Source organism: Lynx rufus, unplaced genomic scaffold, assembly GCF_022079265.1.
Source record: "Lynx rufus isolate CCGP_SWC_20201006 ecotype Redwood Valley unplaced genomic scaffold, mLynRuf1.p SCAF_12, whole genome shotgun sequence".
NCBI lineage: Eukaryota > Metazoa > Chordata > Mammalia > Carnivora > Felidae > Lynx > Lynx rufus.
In genome coordinates, this window is record NW_025814826.1 from 64,284,614 (window position 1) to 64,305,221 (window position 20,608).

Here is a 20,608-nt window from a genome sequence, read left to right on the forward strand (position 1 = left end):
AGCTGAGACTGAATCACACCATTTTATCCACAATTTCAAAATCCTCAGCCTCTGAACACAAAGGCTTACCCTAACTCAACTGGCAGCAAAGCCTGACTGGTGCCGACACAGGCTCCTCACACCCTTCAGTTATCCCGTTTTGTATGGATGCTTCCAGGCTTCTGTTGCATCAATATTAAAGAGTTTGACTAGGCTTGCTGGCCCACACACCACAGTAAATGCTACAGCTAGAGTTTGCAAATTACTACCTTTCTAATTCCAAAATAAATTCGGCCCAGAACACACAGGGCCCCATCAATTTTGTGCAAGACTGTGCACCTGTATTAGGTCAGCTGAACTCTAGCCAAGCCTAACACTGAAATGGTGGCTGATCTTGTTCGAGCTATTTAATATCCCTGGGATGAGTTAACTCATATGACAAACGAAAAGAGCTTTAGAAGGTTACCATGAGAAGCCAATGAGATAATGTGCACCAATCTGATTTGAGGTGGAGCCTGACATTGCTAGGCAACACATCGCTTATTAAGGTTTATGTTTCTAAGCATGAAACAAATCCCGTTAATAATCAGCTTTCCCTCTAACCATCACGTTGATTGGAAAATTTCACATTTTGGACCTTTAAGAAAAGTAACGTTTCTAAGATGATTAGTTTTCCTGCAGTAGGTCTGTTGCCTGGATGAGTACCAAAGTTATATTCATTTGACCAACGTTTGCTGTGTGTTTATTACTAGCAGTGACATAGGTTCTAAGACCAAACGATGCCCATTTCCAATACATGCTGAAGAGAAATCTCGTTCATGGGAAGTAGGAGGGACAGGACTTGTGAAGTTCTCACAAGAGATGAACCGAACCCCAAACCTCTCTCTAGAACACCATCTGCACCCACTGTCTTTCCAGGCCCACTGAGGCCATGCTTCTGGAGAGCCACAGCACCCCATGCCCCTTCCCCCTTGCCTCTGTAAATAGGCCCCTCCTAAAATTCTCTTAGAAGTCCTGGATGGAACACTGTGTTTCTTTAGAAAAATGTACTATGGTTTATTCTGAGAAGTACGAGATGATTGGGATGGCTAGAAAATCTAATCTGTATGCATGGGGAAGGTGGGGAAGGGAGGAAGTCCAGAAATAAGGAAAAATGGGGAAAAAGTGTAATGAACTCAGGATGAACACACTCCGTGATGCGTCAGTCACAAACGCACTGCACTAATGAGACAGCCACATGGGAAGAGTTCAAACAGGCAGTCAGATGACTGTAGGTCCAGTTTCAGGACAGTGTCCACCTGGTCCTGGAACCTGGGTGAGTCCCATAGCCTCTCTGTACCTTAGGGCCCTCGTCAATCAACAAAAAAGGGAGAGAACATTCTCCCATGTATCTTACGAAGACTCATTTAAAAGGTAAGAGACAATTTAACATTGAGTATTATAAACGTGTTATTATTACTTTATCAGTGGAATTAGAAGACAGAAAATAAACACACGTAAAAACCAGAGAAATCCATATCCTTTTGCATCTCGGTTTCTCTTTAAAGTGTTTCATGTAAATTGCCTTACCATTTTGTTTTAGCTTGGCTCCCCTCTTGCTCCCGAGGCTGTCTCTTACATACCAGCAAACCCTAACTACTGCCAGCTAAACACACCAAACATTCATGTTTTAACCTTCCAAACGCTGACCCATCAAGTAAGAGTAGCCCAATCATCCCATTTCCATAAACCCACCTCTGCCTGTCCTCCTGTCTGTCCTCCCGCCCATGTCTGCGTGTGTCTTCATTAACCCTAACATGCTGCTCTCCCATTGTGTCTGTCTGACCCTCTGGCATCTACGTAAGTATCTTAAGAGAAGAAACTTCCCATTCGTTCACCTACCCATTAATTGAACAAGCATTTGTCCAGTACCTAGGATGAGTCAGACCCTGTGTTGGGTACAAGGTCGATACACTTTTGCATTCACAGTGCCCAGCTTGGGACCTGGCACCAGCGGCAGACTTTAATAGCTATTTCCTGAGTGCTGGAATGAGTGAATCCATCACTGCCAACATTTTGTCAGGTACTAAATTCTGCCTTTGACCGAAATCAACATTTTAAGAGGAAGGAGCTTGATAGAGCCAGGAGGGAACACTCAGCCCAGCCTGGAATCTGAGTCTCTGATTATTCTTTTCTGCAAGGTAGCCAGACCTGGTTCCTTTCCTGTGTTTATGGCCCATGATGATGCTAACATTTCCCCAAAGCAACAACACTTTACAGCTTAATGGACTGAAACTTTTAGAAAAAGGCTCCAAGAAAAGAGCAAAAGGCCTTAATGCTCTGCCAGCTAAAGGAAAAAGGCTTATGATTAAGAAACAAAGGGGGCACAGGAGCTAGAATCTGTGATAGGGACTCTAGAAAATATTTTGGCTGCAGGACATTCTGGGCCAGTCCAACAGTGTCCAGGAAAGAAATGCATGAGTAAGTGCAGGTCGTGGACGGAGAATGACATCATTTCTTTCCACAGGAGCCCTTTGGGAGTTAAATATGCTTTACTCATTTATACAGAAAAGGACAAGAGGGTCTCAGAAAGAGTAAACCACTTGCTTCAAGCCATCTATCTTGTAGGTCACTGAGCTGTGACCCTAACCCAGTTCTGTATGAAGGCAAAGCCTGTTCATTTTGCTAGAAATGAGTGCCACCCAAGAAAAGGAAAGGCTTCTTTAAGAACCCTCCTGCAGTTTAAGTAATTAGGAAGGGGGTCCGCCCTGAAAACCATTATATGGCTCCCTTCCTCCAGCCAGGGGTTTCTGGTCAGCACCATGGACAGCGGGGGGGGGGGGGGACTCAGCAGGCACTCTGGTATCTCTCTTCATCCTTCCCTGCTTCCAACCCACAAACAGCCCATTCTTCAACTAAAGACGTCCTTGAATTCAAACTTACCTTCCCAGTGCCAATTAAGTATGGAAATCTTTATTTCTAAACAACATTCTAACTTATACATGTATACAGTATCAACATGGGAATGGGTCATCTGTTTCCATCCCTCACATTTTAAATAGGAGAAAACATCTGGCCAAAAGGATGCCATGTCTAACCCTGGATCACCCGCAGGTGACACTGGTTGGTCAAGTGGACCCCAGGTCAAGGCTCTCTGCACTCCTCACCTGAAGCCTCAGCCTGCCTCTCTCTTCGGTGCTGCCTCCATCCACTTCCATGTGGGTTCCCAACATGGCTGCAGAAATAGATAAGGGCTCTCTAGGTCCCCATCTTCCTGCTGCCACCCTAAAGCTCACTCCACAGGGTGATCTAATAATAAGGATCACTAATTTTGAATTATGTTAGAGAGAGAGAGAGAGAGAGAGAGAGAGAGAGAGAGTGTGTGTGTGTGTGTGTGTGTGTGTAAGTGGGGAGAGCGACAGAAGGAGAGAGCGAATCCCAAGCAGTGCCATGCTCAGCACAGAGCCCAACATGGGGCTCAATCCCACAACCCTGGGATCATGACATGAGCCGGAATCAAGAGTCAGATGCTCAACTGACTGAGCCACCCAGGCACCCCAAGGATCACTGATGTTTATTGAGCATGTACCTCTGACAGCACAAGGTCAAGCAACTATTTTTATTTGTATTATATCATCGATTTTCCCCCAAACTCTGCCTGGGAGACAGATTTTATTAAACTCATGAATAGTAATCACAAGAAAAGGACATCTTAAGCCATTTCTGGTGCCTTTGCCTTCCTTTCTTCTAAGGGACTGAAGGCTCCCTGTTAGGGAGAAAAGTGAGAGCACAGGAGCACTGCCACCCAGATGTGGGGCTCAGCACATCACAGCAGCCTCAAATGCATGCCTTAGGCTGGTGGCTGATCCATAAGATCCTCCAGGGCTTGGGTCTTGCCTTCTGCTCTTCTCCACACGTGGCCATTACTCCAGGCACGTGGGACTATTTTATATGCCTCCAAATTCAGGAAAAGTTGTCTCCAAGGTTGGGTTTTTTTCTCCAGAAAATAGGGACTTGCCATATATTTGCTCAGATCACCCCAAGAACACTCCCATTTCTCTTTTCTTTGATCGCAAATGACAAAATAGCTACCAGAGGATGCACATTAGTGACCATGACTTCCATCAGTGCAAGCTTAGATTGCTCGCAGAGGCTACCTGCCTGAACAGGGGGAAACCATGCAGCAAAGATGTGTAATGTAGGTGCAGCAATTATTTGGGGGCCTCAAACTTCTTACCCTGGATATTCTTGTGAATGAGCCATGTACATACAATTTAAGAAGCAACACATTCTGTGGTTCTGTTGTTGAGATCCTAAAGATACAGCTATAGAATAAAAACTATAGTTACCGTTAAATGGATGGGGATCTGGGGCTTGGGATAAATCTTCCCATCATGGCTTCCAGAAGTGCTATATCCTAACACAGGTGGGATGGATGGGGGCGTGCTGTAGAAAAGTGCTGGCTGACTCAGAAAGTGACTCTGGGGGGCACTCAGGTGGTTGAGTCGGTTAAGCATCCAACTCTTGATTTGGGCTTAGGTCATGATCTCATGGTTCATGAGTTCAAGCCCCACATCAGGTTCTGTGCTGACAGCATGGAGCCTGTTTGGGATTCTCTCTCTCCCCCTCTCTGCCCCTCCCCCAGTCATGCGAGTATATACACACTCTCTCAAAATAAATAAATAAACTATAAAAAAAAAGACAGTGGCTCTGGGTGTGACAGAAAATGGCACTGAAGGCACACAAGAAGAATTACTAAAATTCGTTTTCATAAATACACACAAGTGGCTAAAAAAATAATTATACAAGATTTTAATGTGGGCTTTTATATGTATGTTAAATTGAAGCAAGAAAAAACACATTTCAATGTCCATCCATCATTGACTGACTCACCACATGCTTACGTTCAAGCATCTGAGTTGGCCAAGCCACGTTTCATTGGAGGTGGGTGCGTTCACGGTACGTCCTGGTCTCTGAACACATTCCGTGTCCTGCCTCAGTGTCTTCTCCCCTGTAAGTACCCCTGCAGAGTACCCCTTCCTCACTTCTTCCCCTTCCAACTGCTGCAAGCACTTTAAAATCAGGACAAACATCACCTCCTCCATGAAGCCTTCTCCAGTCTGACCAGGCTGGGCTGAGGAGCCTCCCTGGAGCTCCCTTATGCTCCAAGCCTCCCTCTATCCTAGCACTGGTCTGCTTTTGCCTACTCATTCATCTGCCTTCCCCTCTGGCTGGTGAGCTGTCAGAGGGCTGGGGACATGTCACATACATCAGTGCCGTCCCACGGCCCACCTCAAGATCCAACATGTGGCAGCAGCTTAGTGGATGTGAGCAACGGATACAATCATAAATGCACTCACTGGTGATCGGGGCACAGATGAGTCAAAGAATGAATGATTCAGTGTAAAGATAACTTCAGGGAAGTGTCCCTGTAGAGTCTTCAGTCAAGCAGAATGTGATTAACTGTGGAGCTGAGAAGTGACCAGAGATGCTCACGATACAATCGTGCACGGTCCCTTTTGCAGGACAGCCCACGGCATCATGATTTGCTTGGATAAACACTTACCTTGGTTCCTAGAGGTCCAGGTAATCCGGGTGGCCCACGAAGCCCCTGGGGAAAATGAATAACATGAGGACAATAAGAGGACCACAAATGAACATCTACCATCTTCCACAAGCCAAGCCGTGCGCGCCCTGTGCTGCAGGCTCGAGAGAGACAGGGGTCTCACCGTGGCCTGTTGTTTACAAAAGAAATGACTGTTTCTGAGCTATAGGTGTCTTGGGTGTGAATTCTGACCCTGCCACCTACCGCCTCGCCTCCGTGTGACCCAGAGCAAATCCCAGTTTCTCTTAGACTGCTTTCCTACTTAAGATCCTTCTACTCAAGGCTCCCACAAGGACAGGCAGGGCCAGGCTTCAAAGCAGAGCCCATGGGCTCCAAAGCCTGGTCTCTTTCTTGTCTACCATGACCTCAAGACCTGGGGGAGCCAATGAGAAGAATCTTCAACTTCAGCCTTGAGGGTTTTGCTTGATGCAGATGCACGGCCAGAATTAAAATCACAACTCTACATTTGCATGTATTGCCAGCGAGCCAGAGTGGAGGAAGAGGCGAGGGTCCAGTCTCTTGTGGGTTCACGGCCACGCTCTGTGACTTTGGCAAGTGATTCACCTCCCCAAACCTCATATTCCCCATCAATAGTATAGGGGTGATAATACTGCTGTGGTCTGAATGCTTGTGTCCTCCCCAAATTCATAGGTTAAATCCTAAGGCTCAAGGAGATGGTTCTAGAAGGCAGGGACTTTGGTGTTCAGGACATGAGGGTGGAACCTTCAAGAATGAGATTCGTGTCCTCCTAAGAGAGGCTCCAGAGAGACCCCTCACTCCTTCCGTCATGTGAGGACACAATGAGAAGTAGGCATTCTGCAACTCAAAACAGAATGGGTCTTCTGGCCCTGAACCTGGCCACGCGGACACCCTGAACTTGGACTTCCAGCCTCCACAACTGTGAGAAATAAATTTCTGTTGTTTAGAGACCACTAAGTTATGCTATTGTGTTATAGTAGCGTGAATGGGCTAAAAAAAAAAAAAAAAAAAAAAAAAGACGCACTCACTCCCAGGGTAGTTAAGATTAAATGTTTGGTGCTGAGTGCCTGGACCATAGTTAACATAATGAATGCTTCCCCAGCTCCATGCTCCACGGATTTATGTGGACCCTCTCACTTAAGCCTTGAGAGTCGGTCAGTCTCTCTTTTTTTGTCCCCTTTTCCCTTGTCTTCTTGAATTCTAGCTTGGTCGAATGGGCACAGAAACGCCCTGGCTGTGACACTCACCGGCTCTCCATCTTTTCCCTGTCCGGGTATCCCTGGGAGCCCGGGAGCACCGGGATCACCTCTGGGACCAGCTGGTCCTGGACTCCCTTCTTCACCTGCTGCTCCCTGGGAAGACAGGTGGACAGTTTCCAGGATCAATGACGTGCAGAAGGTAAGCTTTTCAGGGGCGGGTGAGCCAGCCAACTGGTAGGCTTCCTGGCGATGCTCTGACTGTTCTATACGACATATATAATGAGTTGGGCTGGGTCCCCCACAATTTCTATGCTGAGGTCCTAATCCCCCATACCTCAGTTGAGAAGTAGGATCTTTTTTGCAGAGGCAATTCGTTGCTAGGTTGAGGTCATATTGGAGGAGGGCGGCCCCTCATCTAGTATGACTAGTGTCCTTGTGAGAAGAGGAAATTTGGACACAGGTCAGCATAGAGGGAAGGCAGTGTAAAGACACAGGGGGAAGGCAGCCATCAATAAGCCAAGGAGAGAGTTCTAGAAGACATCCTTCTCTCGTGGCCCTCAAGGGGAACCGGCCCTGCTGAAACCTCGATTTAGGACTCCCAGACGTGGTAAGAATGGTCAGCCAGTCCACCTGTGTCGTGTAAGCCACCCAGCTAGTGACACTTGTTACAGCAGACTTGGTAAACTAATACGAGGCAGGACTTGGGAATGGACGGGACGTTTGCAGTGTTAGAGCCCAGTTGTCCACCCAGGGCCGCGGGGAAAGCATCCGGTGCATCTCTTGTGGGAGGTCCTTCCACTTTTGCTTGAATTCCTACAAGAGCAGAGAGCTCACCACTTTCCTAGGCCTTATTCCTTTATTGGGCAGCCCTGTTATACACGTGTCTTTTACATTCAGCCAAGAGTGCCGTCTCAGAAGTCTTCTGGACATGCGACCCTCAAGCCTGGTGTTCCGTGGACAAAATCTAATCCCTCTACACAGTGGAGGCCTTCAGAGATAGGAACACTGCTCAGGGCTCTGAAGTCAGGGGAGGAGAAACCAGAGGCAGAGAGCTTCAGGACCCGGGGAGGGAGGGAGCTGGGCTTTGAGCCTCTCTGTGCCAATGCACACCCACATGCTCCCCATCAGGACCACAGTCTCCAGCCCTATGTGGCATCCCTGGTTGTGGCGTGTGGGTGGAGCCACGAGGGCTTCTCTTCCAGGGCAGGGCTCCCTTGGGCTGAGCTGCAGTGTAAATGCCTCCAGACATTCCCTGATGGACAGGGGGTGCAATGAGGACCAAGGTGGGGGGCAAGCAAGGGCACTTCCATGCAAGCCTAGGGCAGGATCGGCTTCCCCAAACCTCAGGCCAGTCGCTGGACACGTGACACAGAGAAAGAGCATGTCCTGGCACCACGACTTTTGACCTCTTTGCGGACCACTCGGGGTCTCCTTCCCAGCACAGCCCTGGGCCTGGGCCCTCTGCCCAGGCTTCCCGCTCAGCCAAGGAGAGGTGTCTGGCGCCCCCTGGTGGTGAATATGCCAACTAACTTACTCCTCGGCGCAACTGGACCTCAAAGCCTTCAGCACCTTGGTCACCCCCTTCCAGATCATCAGTTCTCTACTTACAACGTGTCCAGAATAGAGCCCAATCTTCACATGTGGTATAAGCAAAGCAAAGAAGATGGGTCAGGGTTATTTTTCCCCTGGCTTCCTCTGGGTGCTCTCCTTTTACTACCACCATCTACAATGGCATTATTTTCCTTCCAAACAAAAATTAGCACCTGCACCACATAAGGATTATTATAGGGCTTATCATCAACACTCCGAAAACTCAAGATATGTTCCACAGGTTGGCTGACCATTTTTCTCTGCGACAGGTATTTTAAAATCCAGTAAATGTAACATCTATTCTTGTTAATTCTGCCCAAATGGAAAAGACAACATGATCGCTCCTTTAAAAGGTCCTGGGTGAAGTGTGGACTCGAAGGGATCGGGATCAAGACGTTGAGGCACTTGTTCTAAAGGGGGCCCCTGTGGACTGTCCGCCATTCAGAGGACACCTGTCCTGGACAGGACACTGCGCATGGGGGGCAGGGCGGGCTCCACAGTGGATCTCCTCTCCTGCCCTGTGCTGAGCCCTCCAGCATGCCAGTTTGGTACTTAATCCTCACACCCTGCCACCAACATGTCACTGTCCTCGTCTCACAGATGAGAAAACCCCAGTGCACGGATGGCACCCGGGATCTGTCGTATCCACACTGGCACACTGACGTTCGGGTGGATTATCTGCGTGCATGTGGTGGGGGTCGCTGTCCTGTGAGTGTGAGATTTTCAGAACCCTGGTTTCCACGCCCTGGAAGCCGGCCGCAGGCCCTCAGCAGTAAACCCCAGAGGCATGCTCTAGAAGGCAAGTGAAACCCGATTTTGAAAGGCTGGGCACCTTCCTCCTCTGCCTCTGGGGTGCTGATGTCTCATGCAGACACCATATCTCTCTTGCCTCTAATAAATAAACACTCTTTCTCATACTTGGGAAGGCTTAAGTGTGCACACGAGGTGTGGGATGGATATGCTGGTGTATCGAACTGAGAGAAAGCAGGATTTGAAGTCAGGCAGACCTCGCTGTGGGGGGTAGGGCGAATCTCCTGCTCTCTCAGAGCCTCAGTCTCCCTATCCGACACACAGGTCTGCCGTGAGCTGGCCAGAGGGGGCCGCACGGCCTTCTCTTCTCTCTCCTCCGCCTGGAAAGTCCCTTCTGACCCCAGTGTCCTAACCCAGGCCTGAGCAGCTCCCCTCTGCCTCCACCTTTGCTGCCTTTTAAGAAGCTGGGAATGTGGAGGCGCCCTGGGGGCCCAGGCGGTTAAGCGAGTGACTCTGGATTTCGGCTCAGGTCAGGATCTCACGGTTCGGGAGTTGGAGCCCCGCACTGGGCTCTGTGCTGGCAGTGCAGAGCCTGCTTGGGCTTCTGTCTCTGTCCCTCTCTGCCCCTCCTCTGCTCATGCTCACTCTCTCGCTCTCTCTCTCTCAATAAATAAACTGAAAAGAAAGGAAGCTGAGAACAGATGTCGCGTGCTGACCACAAGCCCCTTCTCACCTTCTCACCGTGCTCCCCATCTTTTCCAGGGGGGCCTCTGATGCCAGGTGGGCCCTGAAAACAGACAGGTTATTCACATGGTCAAGTTCAAGATGGCCTGTGACCCCTCAGAGAAGGGTGATCCAATGCCAAGGCTACAGCTCTGTGCCCATGGGCTCCCCAACCCTGACTCAATTCACCAGAGGGTGGCCATCTCCTCCCTGCCTCCCCACCCCGCATCTGCTCACACACCCCTGTGTCAGAGCCCAGTCTGCCTGGACGTCTGCCCCACCCCGGACTGTGGCTCTCAAGAGGGCAGGGTGCAGCCTACACTGGACACCAGGGAGGGGTGACCTAGGGACACAGGCTCCACATCAAGGACCCGCTCCACCTGTGTCCTCGACATCACCTAGAGCCTGACTCTGAGACAAGGCTCGGTGCAAACGGCCCACGGACACCCCAGTAGGGAAACAGAGCAGCGAGAATGGGGCGGATGGGCAGATAGCACGTGTTTATGTGGCTGGAGCTCAGTCCTGCAGGCGCTCTAGGGGCCAGGGCAGGACGCGACCTCCGGAGCTGCCCAGGGGAAGGAGCCAGGTGTCCACACAGCCATCAGTTAGGGGCTGCTTCCGGAGGTGCTAAAAACGACGTGTCCTATGGCTGGACAATGCGGTCTCCAAAAGCCAGAGAAAACCCTCAGGCTAAGGAACGCGGGGTTGGTCCCTGGAAGCGGACAGCAGGCAGGGAAATGGGGAGAGCGACATAAGGCCACGTTCCAGCACCATCCCTGGCGACCACTAAGGACACGACTCAGCCTCCCTGTGCTTCCCTCTCCTCTCGTGCAAAATGGAAGCGGTGATCATATCCACCTCGCAGGGTCGAAGGGGTTCGGTGAACTAACCCACGTAAAGTGCTTAGAACAGAGCCTGGCGTGTAACAGTGCCCCGTACTTGTCCTCCCAAGTGCTGTGAGTATGATCCATAAAGGCTGATGATGACCAAACAGGATTGACCTCAATCTACTTTAGGAAGACAAATTCTCTGTTGCCCTTGACTATGCCACCGGGTGTTTTATGGCGGAACATTAAAGCTGAAATCGTCTACGGTGGCTCTTGGAGCTAGCCCGTCAGCAGACGCGGGGCCCCGCGGGAGGGGACTCCGTACACCGGGGACAGGGTGCTGTTCACCGCTGTTAGCTGCCGTCCCGGGCGGCCATCCTCTCCCTTTAGAAGGTGAAAAGCAGAGGCCTTGGGAAGTGACCTACAGAGGGACCCTAAGGGTCAGGACCCCTTTGCACCTTTCAGGTGTGTTTTGTCTCTTCTAACGGCAAACTCGGGGGCTGACTAGCACACGCCTGACCCTTAGAGGCTTTCTGTGGTTTTCTGCAGTCCCAACAGCTCTGTTTACCACTTGGCGGTCTCATGAGCGACCTAGAGCCTTAGGCTGCTTGACTTTCTAGGTGCCCTTCTCTGGGACGTCAATTTCTCCATCTGTAAAGGGGGAGGAAGGATGGCTACCCCCTGGGGCTGCAGGGAGGAGAAAGGAGGTAACCTGGTGGGTGGGCACCACTGACCCACGACCCGCGCCGGCGCCCCGGCCCTCCCCCGATCACTCACCGCGCTTCCTGGGGGGCCGCTGGCACCAGGCAGGCCTGCAGCTCCAGGAGTCCCCTATGCAGAGGCAGGAGTTTAGAAAGGCCCCACGTAGTGATTATAGATGGTTTCCCCAGTGTGTCTGTAAACCTGCCTTCTCTTCCGTTCACGGTAATTCGCTGAACTGCTCCTGGCCCGAAGTTCCCTCCACAGGGAAGGTGACCTCCTCCCCCATGCACACTGGCCAGACCTCCAGTGAGTGCATTCTGGCACGCATGTGGGAAACAGGAGGTTCCTTCAGACCAAGGCACGGAGGTGGCAGACGTAGAGGGTGCGTGTTGTGCATGTGTGTTTACGTGCACGTGTGAGTGTGCCCATGCATGCGTGTGTGCGTGTTCACTTTGACGGATGCATCAGGGAATGCTTCCTGGAGGAAGTGGATTCGAATGCAACGCTCATGGTTAACGAAGATTCCACGAGAGGGGGTGCGGGGGTCGACACCATGGAGATGGGGAAGCAGGGAACTCTCCAAGGACTGGAGGCTCCTGGTGTTATCTTCCAGGCCTCCTTGCCTGCATGCAGCTTCCATTTCCCTCCAGGCTGCACCCCGTCCAGGGCTCTCTCTACTGGCAGGGAGGAGCCTGCCATCTGCCCCCACCCTGGGACATCCATGTCGGTCACCGCCCTTGGCTGACCCCATTTCCCCTCGGCCACGTGCACGGATGGCCTGGGCTATGCAAGCACACTACAGCCGGGTACATCTAACCCACTGTCCCAGGAGCATGGGGGTGGTCATTTCCCACTCCTGCTCCAGGGAGAGCCGTTGCGGAGGTGGTCTGCTCCCCCAGTGGCATCGTGACAAGTAGCTCTGTCAGCCCGGGGGCACCAGCGCCAACCCCACGGAGATCCCGGCCCCACGGGAGACCAGGCACAGTGGCAGAGAGTTCAGAAGGCCTGTGTGTGAAGGCACCTGTCTGCACGTATCCCTAGCCATGCCCGCGTGCTGACAGTTTCTGTAGGGGCGTGTGCATCACAGTACAGGTGCACCCTGGTTTCAGAATGTGTGCAAGTGTGAGGGGGTGTTTGTGTGTCCCTGTGTGCATCCCCCACACGTGTGGAAGGACACTCCTGTCACGGGCTGGGCTTGCAGACAAAGCCCTGAAGCGCGAGTAATGTTGCAGAGACCAGGACGTCTCTCCTGGTCCTTGCTGCTCCAAGGCGCCCAGCCCTGGCCGACCACTCGGCCCTTCCCTACAGTCAGCCCAGAGCCCAGGGCACATGCGGGCCCAGCCTCCCTCTGCGGGCCCCCCGGGAAGTGCATGAGGACTCACAGGGTTTCCAGCCGCTCCAGGTGCCCCCCGGGGGCCTTCTTGTCCCTTGGCACCCTGCCCGGGAGACAAAGGGGGCAGTGAGACATCATGGGGAAGCTGTCCTTGTCCCCACGTGGGGCCATCTCAGGGACACCCTGCTCATCGGAATCCATTAATGGATACCGGGCAGGGAGCAGAGTCCACAGCACGCGGAAATCACAACCTCCTGGCCGTCTGTCCATCCGCTGGAGCCCAGCCTGTGGTTATTTTATTCTGGCCTCACCACCCCCCGGGTATAGGTATTCGCACAGACACCTTATGTAAACGAGGCTCAGAGGAACAGGGCGGCCCAGGTGCACACAGCCAGCCAGTGGCACCCCTGGGATCTGAGCCCAGACAGGTCAGTCCAAAGGGAACTCTCCAGAGAACGTGCCTGAGAGAGAGGCAGTTAAGGAGCTCAAGCAGAGAAAAATAACCACAAAATAAAAATGCTAATCCGCACGAGCAGCAGATACACCAGAGCCGCCAGTCAGAGGGGAGGGTGGGAGGGTTTTCCTGCATCTGAACCACCCCGTGTCCTAGCATCACTTCCCCATCCAGGGGTCCAGAGGTAGCGCCCACCCCCAGAGCTGCATTTTGGGTGCCTTGTGAGGGCCCCCGGGGGCGCTGGGCTCACAGCATCTGTGGTAGTGCCCCCTGCTGGGCTGCCCCAAAATGCCAGGCAGGCAGGGCCACTGGGGACAGGGAGAGACAGCGGGTGGGCAGGGTTTTCTGCAACTCAGAGCCCACAGTCGGAGAGAGGGTTTCTTACCGGCGCTCCGATGGGTCCCCGAGGGCCCAGTTCTCCAGGACGGCCTTGAGATCCCTGCAATGGAACCATCAAGGAACTAGGTCATCACCCTAGTTCCTAGCAGGTGGGGTGGGGCGGGGACAAGGGCAGTGGCTCTGGCTTGGGGTCACCCTGGTTCCTAGCAGGTGGGGTGGGGACACGTGCAGTGGGTTTGGTATGGGATCCACAGTGGGGACATCCTTGGAGCTGTGAGGAAGGAGGAAGGGGCTGGATTTGGTTAGTGGGGATCCTGTGCGTAGACCATGCATTTCAGACATGCAGTCACACGGCTTTTGGATGCCCTGCGACCAGGTGCATGGGGCGGGGGGTGCGTGGGGTGCAGAACACAGGGTACAGGGCCCTCACCGGCTCGCCAGGAATGCCGGGATCACCCTTCTCTCCTTTCGGCCCTCGTTCTCCCTGTTGGTGAAGCAGAGGACAGCACACGTACCCTGCCCTGTGCCCAGATCAGGCCACACCGGCCCTTCCTGTCCGCTTTCTGCACCTGACCCCTTAGCAAAGGCTGTTCTCTCTGCGTGGGGTTCTCTCCCCTATCGCCCCCCACCTTGGACTCTGATGATTCTTCTCATCCTTCAAATCCAAGATCAAGAATCCCTTCTTCAGGGAAGCTACCCCAAACTCAGGGACTCGCGTCACAGTGTCTTTCTCCGCAGTACCTGTCACACAGCACTTAGACCCTTGTTTGTTGTCCTTCCCACCCCCTCCGGCCCCAAGCCCTGCACGTGCAGACCATCAATAGTGATAGAGGGACTGTTGAGCGGAAAGGCGATTCTCGGACCCTGAGCCCCATCCCTGCCTTGTCTTGATGGAGGAGTTGGGGAGCAGGCTTTGCTCAAGGGACCTGACAGACTGCAGACTCAAGGCTGCACCCTCGATGGCTAGATTGGCGTGTCTAGCTTTTGCTGAAGAAGAGGTGGGCCACAGCCAGGAAAAGGTGTGCACTATCGGGGGCTGCCCAGGATCGAGTCATCTAATAGGCGAGGAGACGGGTCACCCTCTTGATCTGCTGGTGTCCCATCCAGGGCTCCCAACACCTCCCAGGAAGGATGGAGGGACAAGAGAGCCTCACCCTGTTCCCTGCCAGTGACCGTGAGAAGGTGGGCAGACAGGAGTCTCCATCAAGGGCGGCCCTGGAAAGCACTCAGGCCTCCACCTTTCAGGGCTGAAGGGCCAGGATGGGAGATGGATGGAGACAGTGGACCGTGGTGAAACCAGCCTCAGCTCCATAGGAACTGGCTTAGAACTTGTTCTCCACTGTGCTGGCTCTATAACCCCGGGCAGAGTATTTAGTCATAGGGTCCTCTGTGACCATATCTACAAAATGAACAGTCAAGTTCTCCATTTCACACAGTGTGAGGCACAGAGAAGGCACAGAGAAGGGGCAGCAGAGATCAGCCCCAGAGGGGAGAGTGGGGGGGGGGTCTGTGGAGCTCTCTAGAGACAGCAGGGTAATGATGGAAGCCTGTGCATCAGAAGGGCCGTGCACGGCTCCTTCTAAAGGAGCAGGACCCAGTGCCGTCCCTGAGTGCCACGGGCTGCCTAGGGAGACCCCAGGTCCCCATCTGCAGGAAGGCCGCAGGAGAGACTGGGATGAGTACTTCCTGGAAGGTATAAAGAAGGCCCGCATAGGCAGGGAATTTGAAAGCAAAGGCTCCAGAGACCAGGAAGTCTGGGGAGGCCCCTGGAAGCATCTAGAAGGCAAATTCTAACGTGTGAGTTAGGGAGCCTGGGGTGGGCTAGTCCTAAACCTTCAGGTGCAGGAGAAGCCGGAAGACAGGCTGCTTTCTCTCCCCGGGCACAGGCAGACTCCGGAGACCTTGCCTGGGGTTCCCACCTGCTCTCCTCGCCCAAGCGACTGGCGGATCGCGCAGTTAGCATCTGCACAGTCCTGGCTGGTTTTCCCTCTCTCTCTGCATCCTGTGTGGCATGGAATCTGCATGGTCTACCTTGGGGAGCTGTGGCCAAGATTCAATGAGGTGGCTTTTGCAAAGTGCTCCGTGGCACCCACGCAGGTGTGACCTCACTAGTTCCTCTGGAGCAAACCAGCTCACCACACACTCCAGCTCTGCTCATCAGGGACAGCAATACTTTCCTGCCAGCACACTTTCCTCCCTGCTGTGGGGACCTTCGAGACTCTTTGGTCCTCCAGTCACTGGCAATACAACCCACAAAGACAAAAGGGCTAATGGGGTTCTTTCGGGTGATGCACTAGGAAGAAGCTGGAGGAAGGGACTGTAGATGGCGGTCGTCAGGCCACAGGAGGGACCCCTGGGGACTCACAGGCAAGGTGCTCAAGCCATTTTCAGCCCCAGCCTGGGGATCAGTCAGGAAGCAGAGCCTTCACTCCAGGAGCACACAGTGGGTACTCATCCACAGCCGCTGAATGCACGGGTGTGAGTGGCTTCTTTCTCCTCCAGGCTGCGCCCCCTACCGGTGAGTCCGTCAACCACGTCAACACCCTCTTTGGGCTCAGTGTCATCCTGCAACTGGGCTGGCATCCTGCAGATTCCTTTGCAGGCTGACGGGGTGGAGTCAGGACGCCCCAGACCCTTCCTAGCTGGCTGCTTCTTCGCCACCTGCCAGCGCCCCCTGCCCACCCCTTACAAAGACCCTCTTGAGTTCTTAGCTGCAACATCCCCAAGCCCGAGGCTGCGTGTCCCTCCTTCCTCCAATGAAGGGCCGGGTCCCCTCCGCAGACCTGCACGCGGCATCCCAGCCTCCCCGGGTGCCACCCCCAGCCAGCCCCGGGAGCCTTCTCCATCCCCAGACAGAGGGAGGTGGGTTTTTCCTCCCAGCCTTCTCTATTCCCTTGCTTAATTATGCCTGGGACTTTGCCACCCTGCGCCATGTGCAGGGAGGGACTCAAAGGGAGCATGCCTCAGGAGAGCAAGGAGACGTCAAACATCACTTTTCAAAACCATCAACACAAGTACGGTTACCATGGCGACGAGGCTGGTCCCAGAGAGACTCATGCAATAATCCACAATGAACCGTTTTTTTTCCCCCCCATAGACACAATTTCTTCACTTTGCACCTGAGGTGGCTTCCTGATCTCCCAAAGGCTCAGACCCTACAGGAAGTGTCGTGATTGGGGTCCAACGGGGAGGCCTGGCAGGCCTGGACTCTCCCTCATGAGCCTTCCAACTGGAATACCTTGGAAATCATCTTTAAGGGAGTGATTCCTTTGAGGGGCCACCTCTGCAGGCTTGTCTCCAGCTGGAGGGGCTCAGGGTGGGCCTGAGGGAGAGAGACCCAGAGGACGGAGACCAGGAGAGGTGGTCCTGGGAGAGGCAGACACTGGGGTGCTGTGATGTGGGCGACCACCACCTGGGCAAGCCCTGAATCTCCTCGGCAGGTGGGGACAGCCGCTGTGGCCAGGCAGGTCCTTGCAGCCCACAACCCATCTCACGGCCTATCTCCCAGGCAGGCGCTTTGCAGCCTGCACAGCTCCTCTGACCCACAAGTCGTCATCTGTGAAACGGGGCACACGTGCAGCTCCCTCAGGGACAGCGTCAGCACTGGCAGCCCGGCACCTGCCACGCGAGATGTGCTCAAGCTCCGCCCCTTCCACTCCTTGGCTCGCTGCCCCAGCTCCTATCTTTCCCCACATATACAGGATACGCTGCAGCTTTCTGAGTCGTATACGCTCAACACTGAGCACTCCCACAAAGCAACCACTGAAACGCGGATGTGTGCGGGCTCTCAGCGGCCACGTGGCCTGGAGCAGCCACAGGAGGACCGCGTCCTGAGAGCAAAGGGGACAAGCAGGTGCACGCCTCGGGCCGCGGTGCTGCCGAGAGCGGAGGTCATCCTGGAAAAACTTATTTTCTCGAGAGCCTTTCATGGACAGAGGAGGGAAAGGCTTCCCCGTGGCTGCCACGATGATGAGCCTCCCTGCTGAGTGTTTTAGTCTCTGGGAGAAGCCACAAGAGCTCCGTGCACCAGACACACCCTGCAGCTGGCTGGGTCTGCACTGTCCTCCCTCCGAACGGCCTCTCTTAGACCCGGGTCCCCCCAGTGTACTTCAGTCTCTGGGACCCATTCAGGCCAACATCCTCAGTAATGCTCCCTGGGATTCCTCAGTCCACCGCCACCTGACCTGCTCTCCTCCCGACCACCGGCTCTCTGGGCAGCGGAGACCCAACCTTACCCCAGGAGAGGGCTGGCCCTCACCCTCAGCCAGCAAGAGGTGACCTCCAGGCCCCTGGCATGCCTGCCTGACACCGAGCCAGGTCCCTGCAGGGCCCTTCCCCCCCCCCCCCCCCCCGTCACCGCCCAGCTGTCTGGACAAATCTGGAAGTGAGCCGCCCTGCAGACCCGTGTGGAGGGGCCGCGCAGGTCTGGCCAAAGGGCACCTGCAGCCCCCCAGGGGCCGCTGCTACTTACTGGCATCCTGGGGTGAGGCGTGAACAGGGGCGTCTGAAAAGGAAAGCACAGAGATGAGAACGATGTGACTTGCTTTTAACCACCTGCCTCTAAGAGACTTGACCACGTGGGAGAACGCAGCCCCAGCATTTCCTTTAGTGATGATTCGTGTTGACAGGTACAATCACATATTTCTTTCAAGTCCCCGAGGGATGATCAAGGCAGGGCAGAAAAGCACTGTGGTTAGATGGGGGACCCGGAGTCACACCCCCACTTAAAACTTTGTGACCATCTGTCAGCTTCCATTCCCACATCAGTAAAGTGGGGATGAAACCTTCTCTGTTCAGGGTGCCCTGGGCTGAGATGGAGAATCCTTGTGAGTAATTGGACCCTGGGACACCGCCCCCGACCCCCAGAGTCTGTCACCAGCAGCACCCCTGGGCATGACGCGTGTGAGAAGAAACCAGGGGAGGCGCCCTCTGGCCACTCCTTATCCGGGCACATAGAGCCACGTGGCCCTCCAGCCCCACCCCGTGTCCATGCTGCCATTAGCGCTTCACAGATGCCACGGCTTCTCCAGCCACAGGGCATTTGCACCTGCTGTCCTTTGGGAACACACTCCCATCCTCCCTTTATCCGGTTGACCACAGCCCATCCTTGGGGCTGTTTTCAACGTCTCGTCTTCCAAGACCCCCTTTCCCCTCCACCAAATATAAATTAGGTCCCCTTGTTACTCTCCCTAAGTGCACCCTGTTCTTTCCCCTGCTGGCATTTCCTATAATTTGTGATATACGTGTTTCAGGGCCACCAGGGGACTAGAGTCTGTCTCACCCACCAGGCTGAAGCTCTGTGGGGTCCAAACACCACCAGTGCCTGGCTCACAGCAGGTGCTCAGAAAAATAAGTGAGTGGGCAAAAGAACATCACAGATTCTAGTCTGAAAACACAATGAAGTCAAAACAGAAGGATAAAAGCAAGTTTCCTAACCTCAGCCTCTATGTCCCCAAATACCAGTCTCTTCTCCAGAAGAAACCACCGTTTCCCAGTGTAGCAAGTTTTTCTAAGTACTTTCATACAATTATGAATGTATAAAAATGCACGACTTTGCACACGAATTCTACAAATATCAACAGCAAACACACGGTTATTGGTCCTTGTATATACGTGTAAAGCCACATATTCGCTACAGCAATGAAGAGATCAATCATCCGTTCTCCCTGCAGTGTGGATAAGAAACTGGGAGGCAGACACGCAAACTGCTTCACGGAACTCCCACAGTCAGTGAGTGCGCCTCAGGAAGTGGCCCCACCGGCTGGGCCGTGAGCCCATGCTGGGTTTTCCACCACATCTCTGTTGCGTGCCAGTATCTTCTCAAGGCCACATACGTTGTGTGTGTGCGCGTGTGTGTGCACATGCATGTGTGTGTGTATTTTTATAAACTAGGACTCCAGGATATGGCTATCCTATGGTTTACTTCATTTTCTGCCACGTAAGTTGCCTATAATACTTCATTATAAGTAAAACTACAATGTATGTCCCTGTACACGTTTTTTCAAATACACACAGTGCAAATACTTCTCTGGGACAGATGCCTGGAAGAGGCATTTCTAAGCTACAAGCACATACTTTACGATACGTTAATACTGAGTAACTCCTCAAGCAAGTGTTACCAGTCTGCCCTCACACAACACAATAGTGCTCATTTCCCTGCATGCCTGCCAACATCAGATGTTTCCAGTATCACACAAAAGTTTTATATGACCATTTGCGGCTCTAAATATAATTCTGAGATTCTTCTAACACCCTTATGAGATGGCTGAGTCTCATTCCGACAGGCATGCGTGTGGGGGGAGGCTGAACAGGGGAGTAATGATTTAACAAACACAAACGACACAGAGTATGATTTTCTGTCATCCTGCAGATGGGATTTCCGGGTGTTCAGGCTCTCATCTCCTGGCCTCCATACTTAGACGGTTCTCTACTTTGGGAATCGAGTGATCCATACTTGGCCAACACTGAAGCCATGTTCAACTTCCCCAAAATCAACTGATCAAAGCACAAACTACTAAGGCTGGGAAGAAACATTAAGATGGAAAAAAAAAAAACAACCCAAAATATGCTCTCATACTCATATGGCAGTTGTTTTTAATTTAGTGTTTATTATGTACCAGAAACTATACTACATACCCTGTATTAATTTAGTTTTCACTAGAAATGTACTATAGCTGGGTATAATAGTTTTTCGTAACAGACGAGAAGGTGAGGTCTTTGAAGTTGAACAATATACCTAAGATCAGTGCTGGTTGATGGCAGATAAGGGACTCAGGAACTCAAGCCCACTATTTCCTGGCTCCAAAGCCCATGCTCTTACTCAACACCAATCACAATGCCTGCCCTCATACCTGCAGGGGGTGGAATCATGAGTCATGGTTATATATCCATGTGCAGTCTTACTCTGGACAAAGTCTCCCCCTGCTTGTCTCTGGACCTCAACTTCCCCGTATGCAACAGGTGGGTACATATTCTGTGTCTAACCAGTGTTCTGCTAAATAGTAACCGTGCTTGCTGCACAAAAGCAATAAATCAGTAAGTGCAAGGTGGTTCTTAGAGATGCTTATGTATTTCTGGATCGCAAGACCTAGAAACAGGCAATCTCTATTAAAAAGATGTCTATAACTAAGTGAAGAGTGGGGGCGGGGG

The 20,608-nt window shown here is 52.8% G+C and overlaps 1 protein-coding gene across 1 annotated transcript in view; it reads right to left on the reverse strand.

The window, feature by feature from the left end:
- COL22A1 (collagen type XXII alpha 1 chain) overlaps positions 1-20,608 on the reverse strand; it is a 260,858-nt gene that overhangs the window by 81,636 nt on the left and 158,614 nt on the right. The window contains exons 32-39 of the mRNA XM_047074226.1: positions 17,931-17,963; positions 13,890-13,943; positions 13,506-13,559; positions 12,716-12,769; positions 11,409-11,462; positions 9,815-9,868; positions 6,790-6,894; positions 5,525-5,569 (exon numbers count right to left, since the gene is read on the reverse strand). Of these exons, the coding sequence (XP_046930182.1) occupies positions 5,525-5,569; positions 6,790-6,894; positions 9,815-9,868; positions 11,409-11,462; positions 12,716-12,769; positions 13,506-13,559; positions 13,890-13,943; positions 17,931-17,963 (453 nt within the window). The remainder of the gene's footprint in view (positions 1-5,524; positions 5,570-6,789; positions 6,895-9,814; positions 9,869-11,408; positions 11,463-12,715; positions 12,770-13,505; positions 13,560-13,889; positions 13,944-17,930; positions 17,964-20,608) is intronic.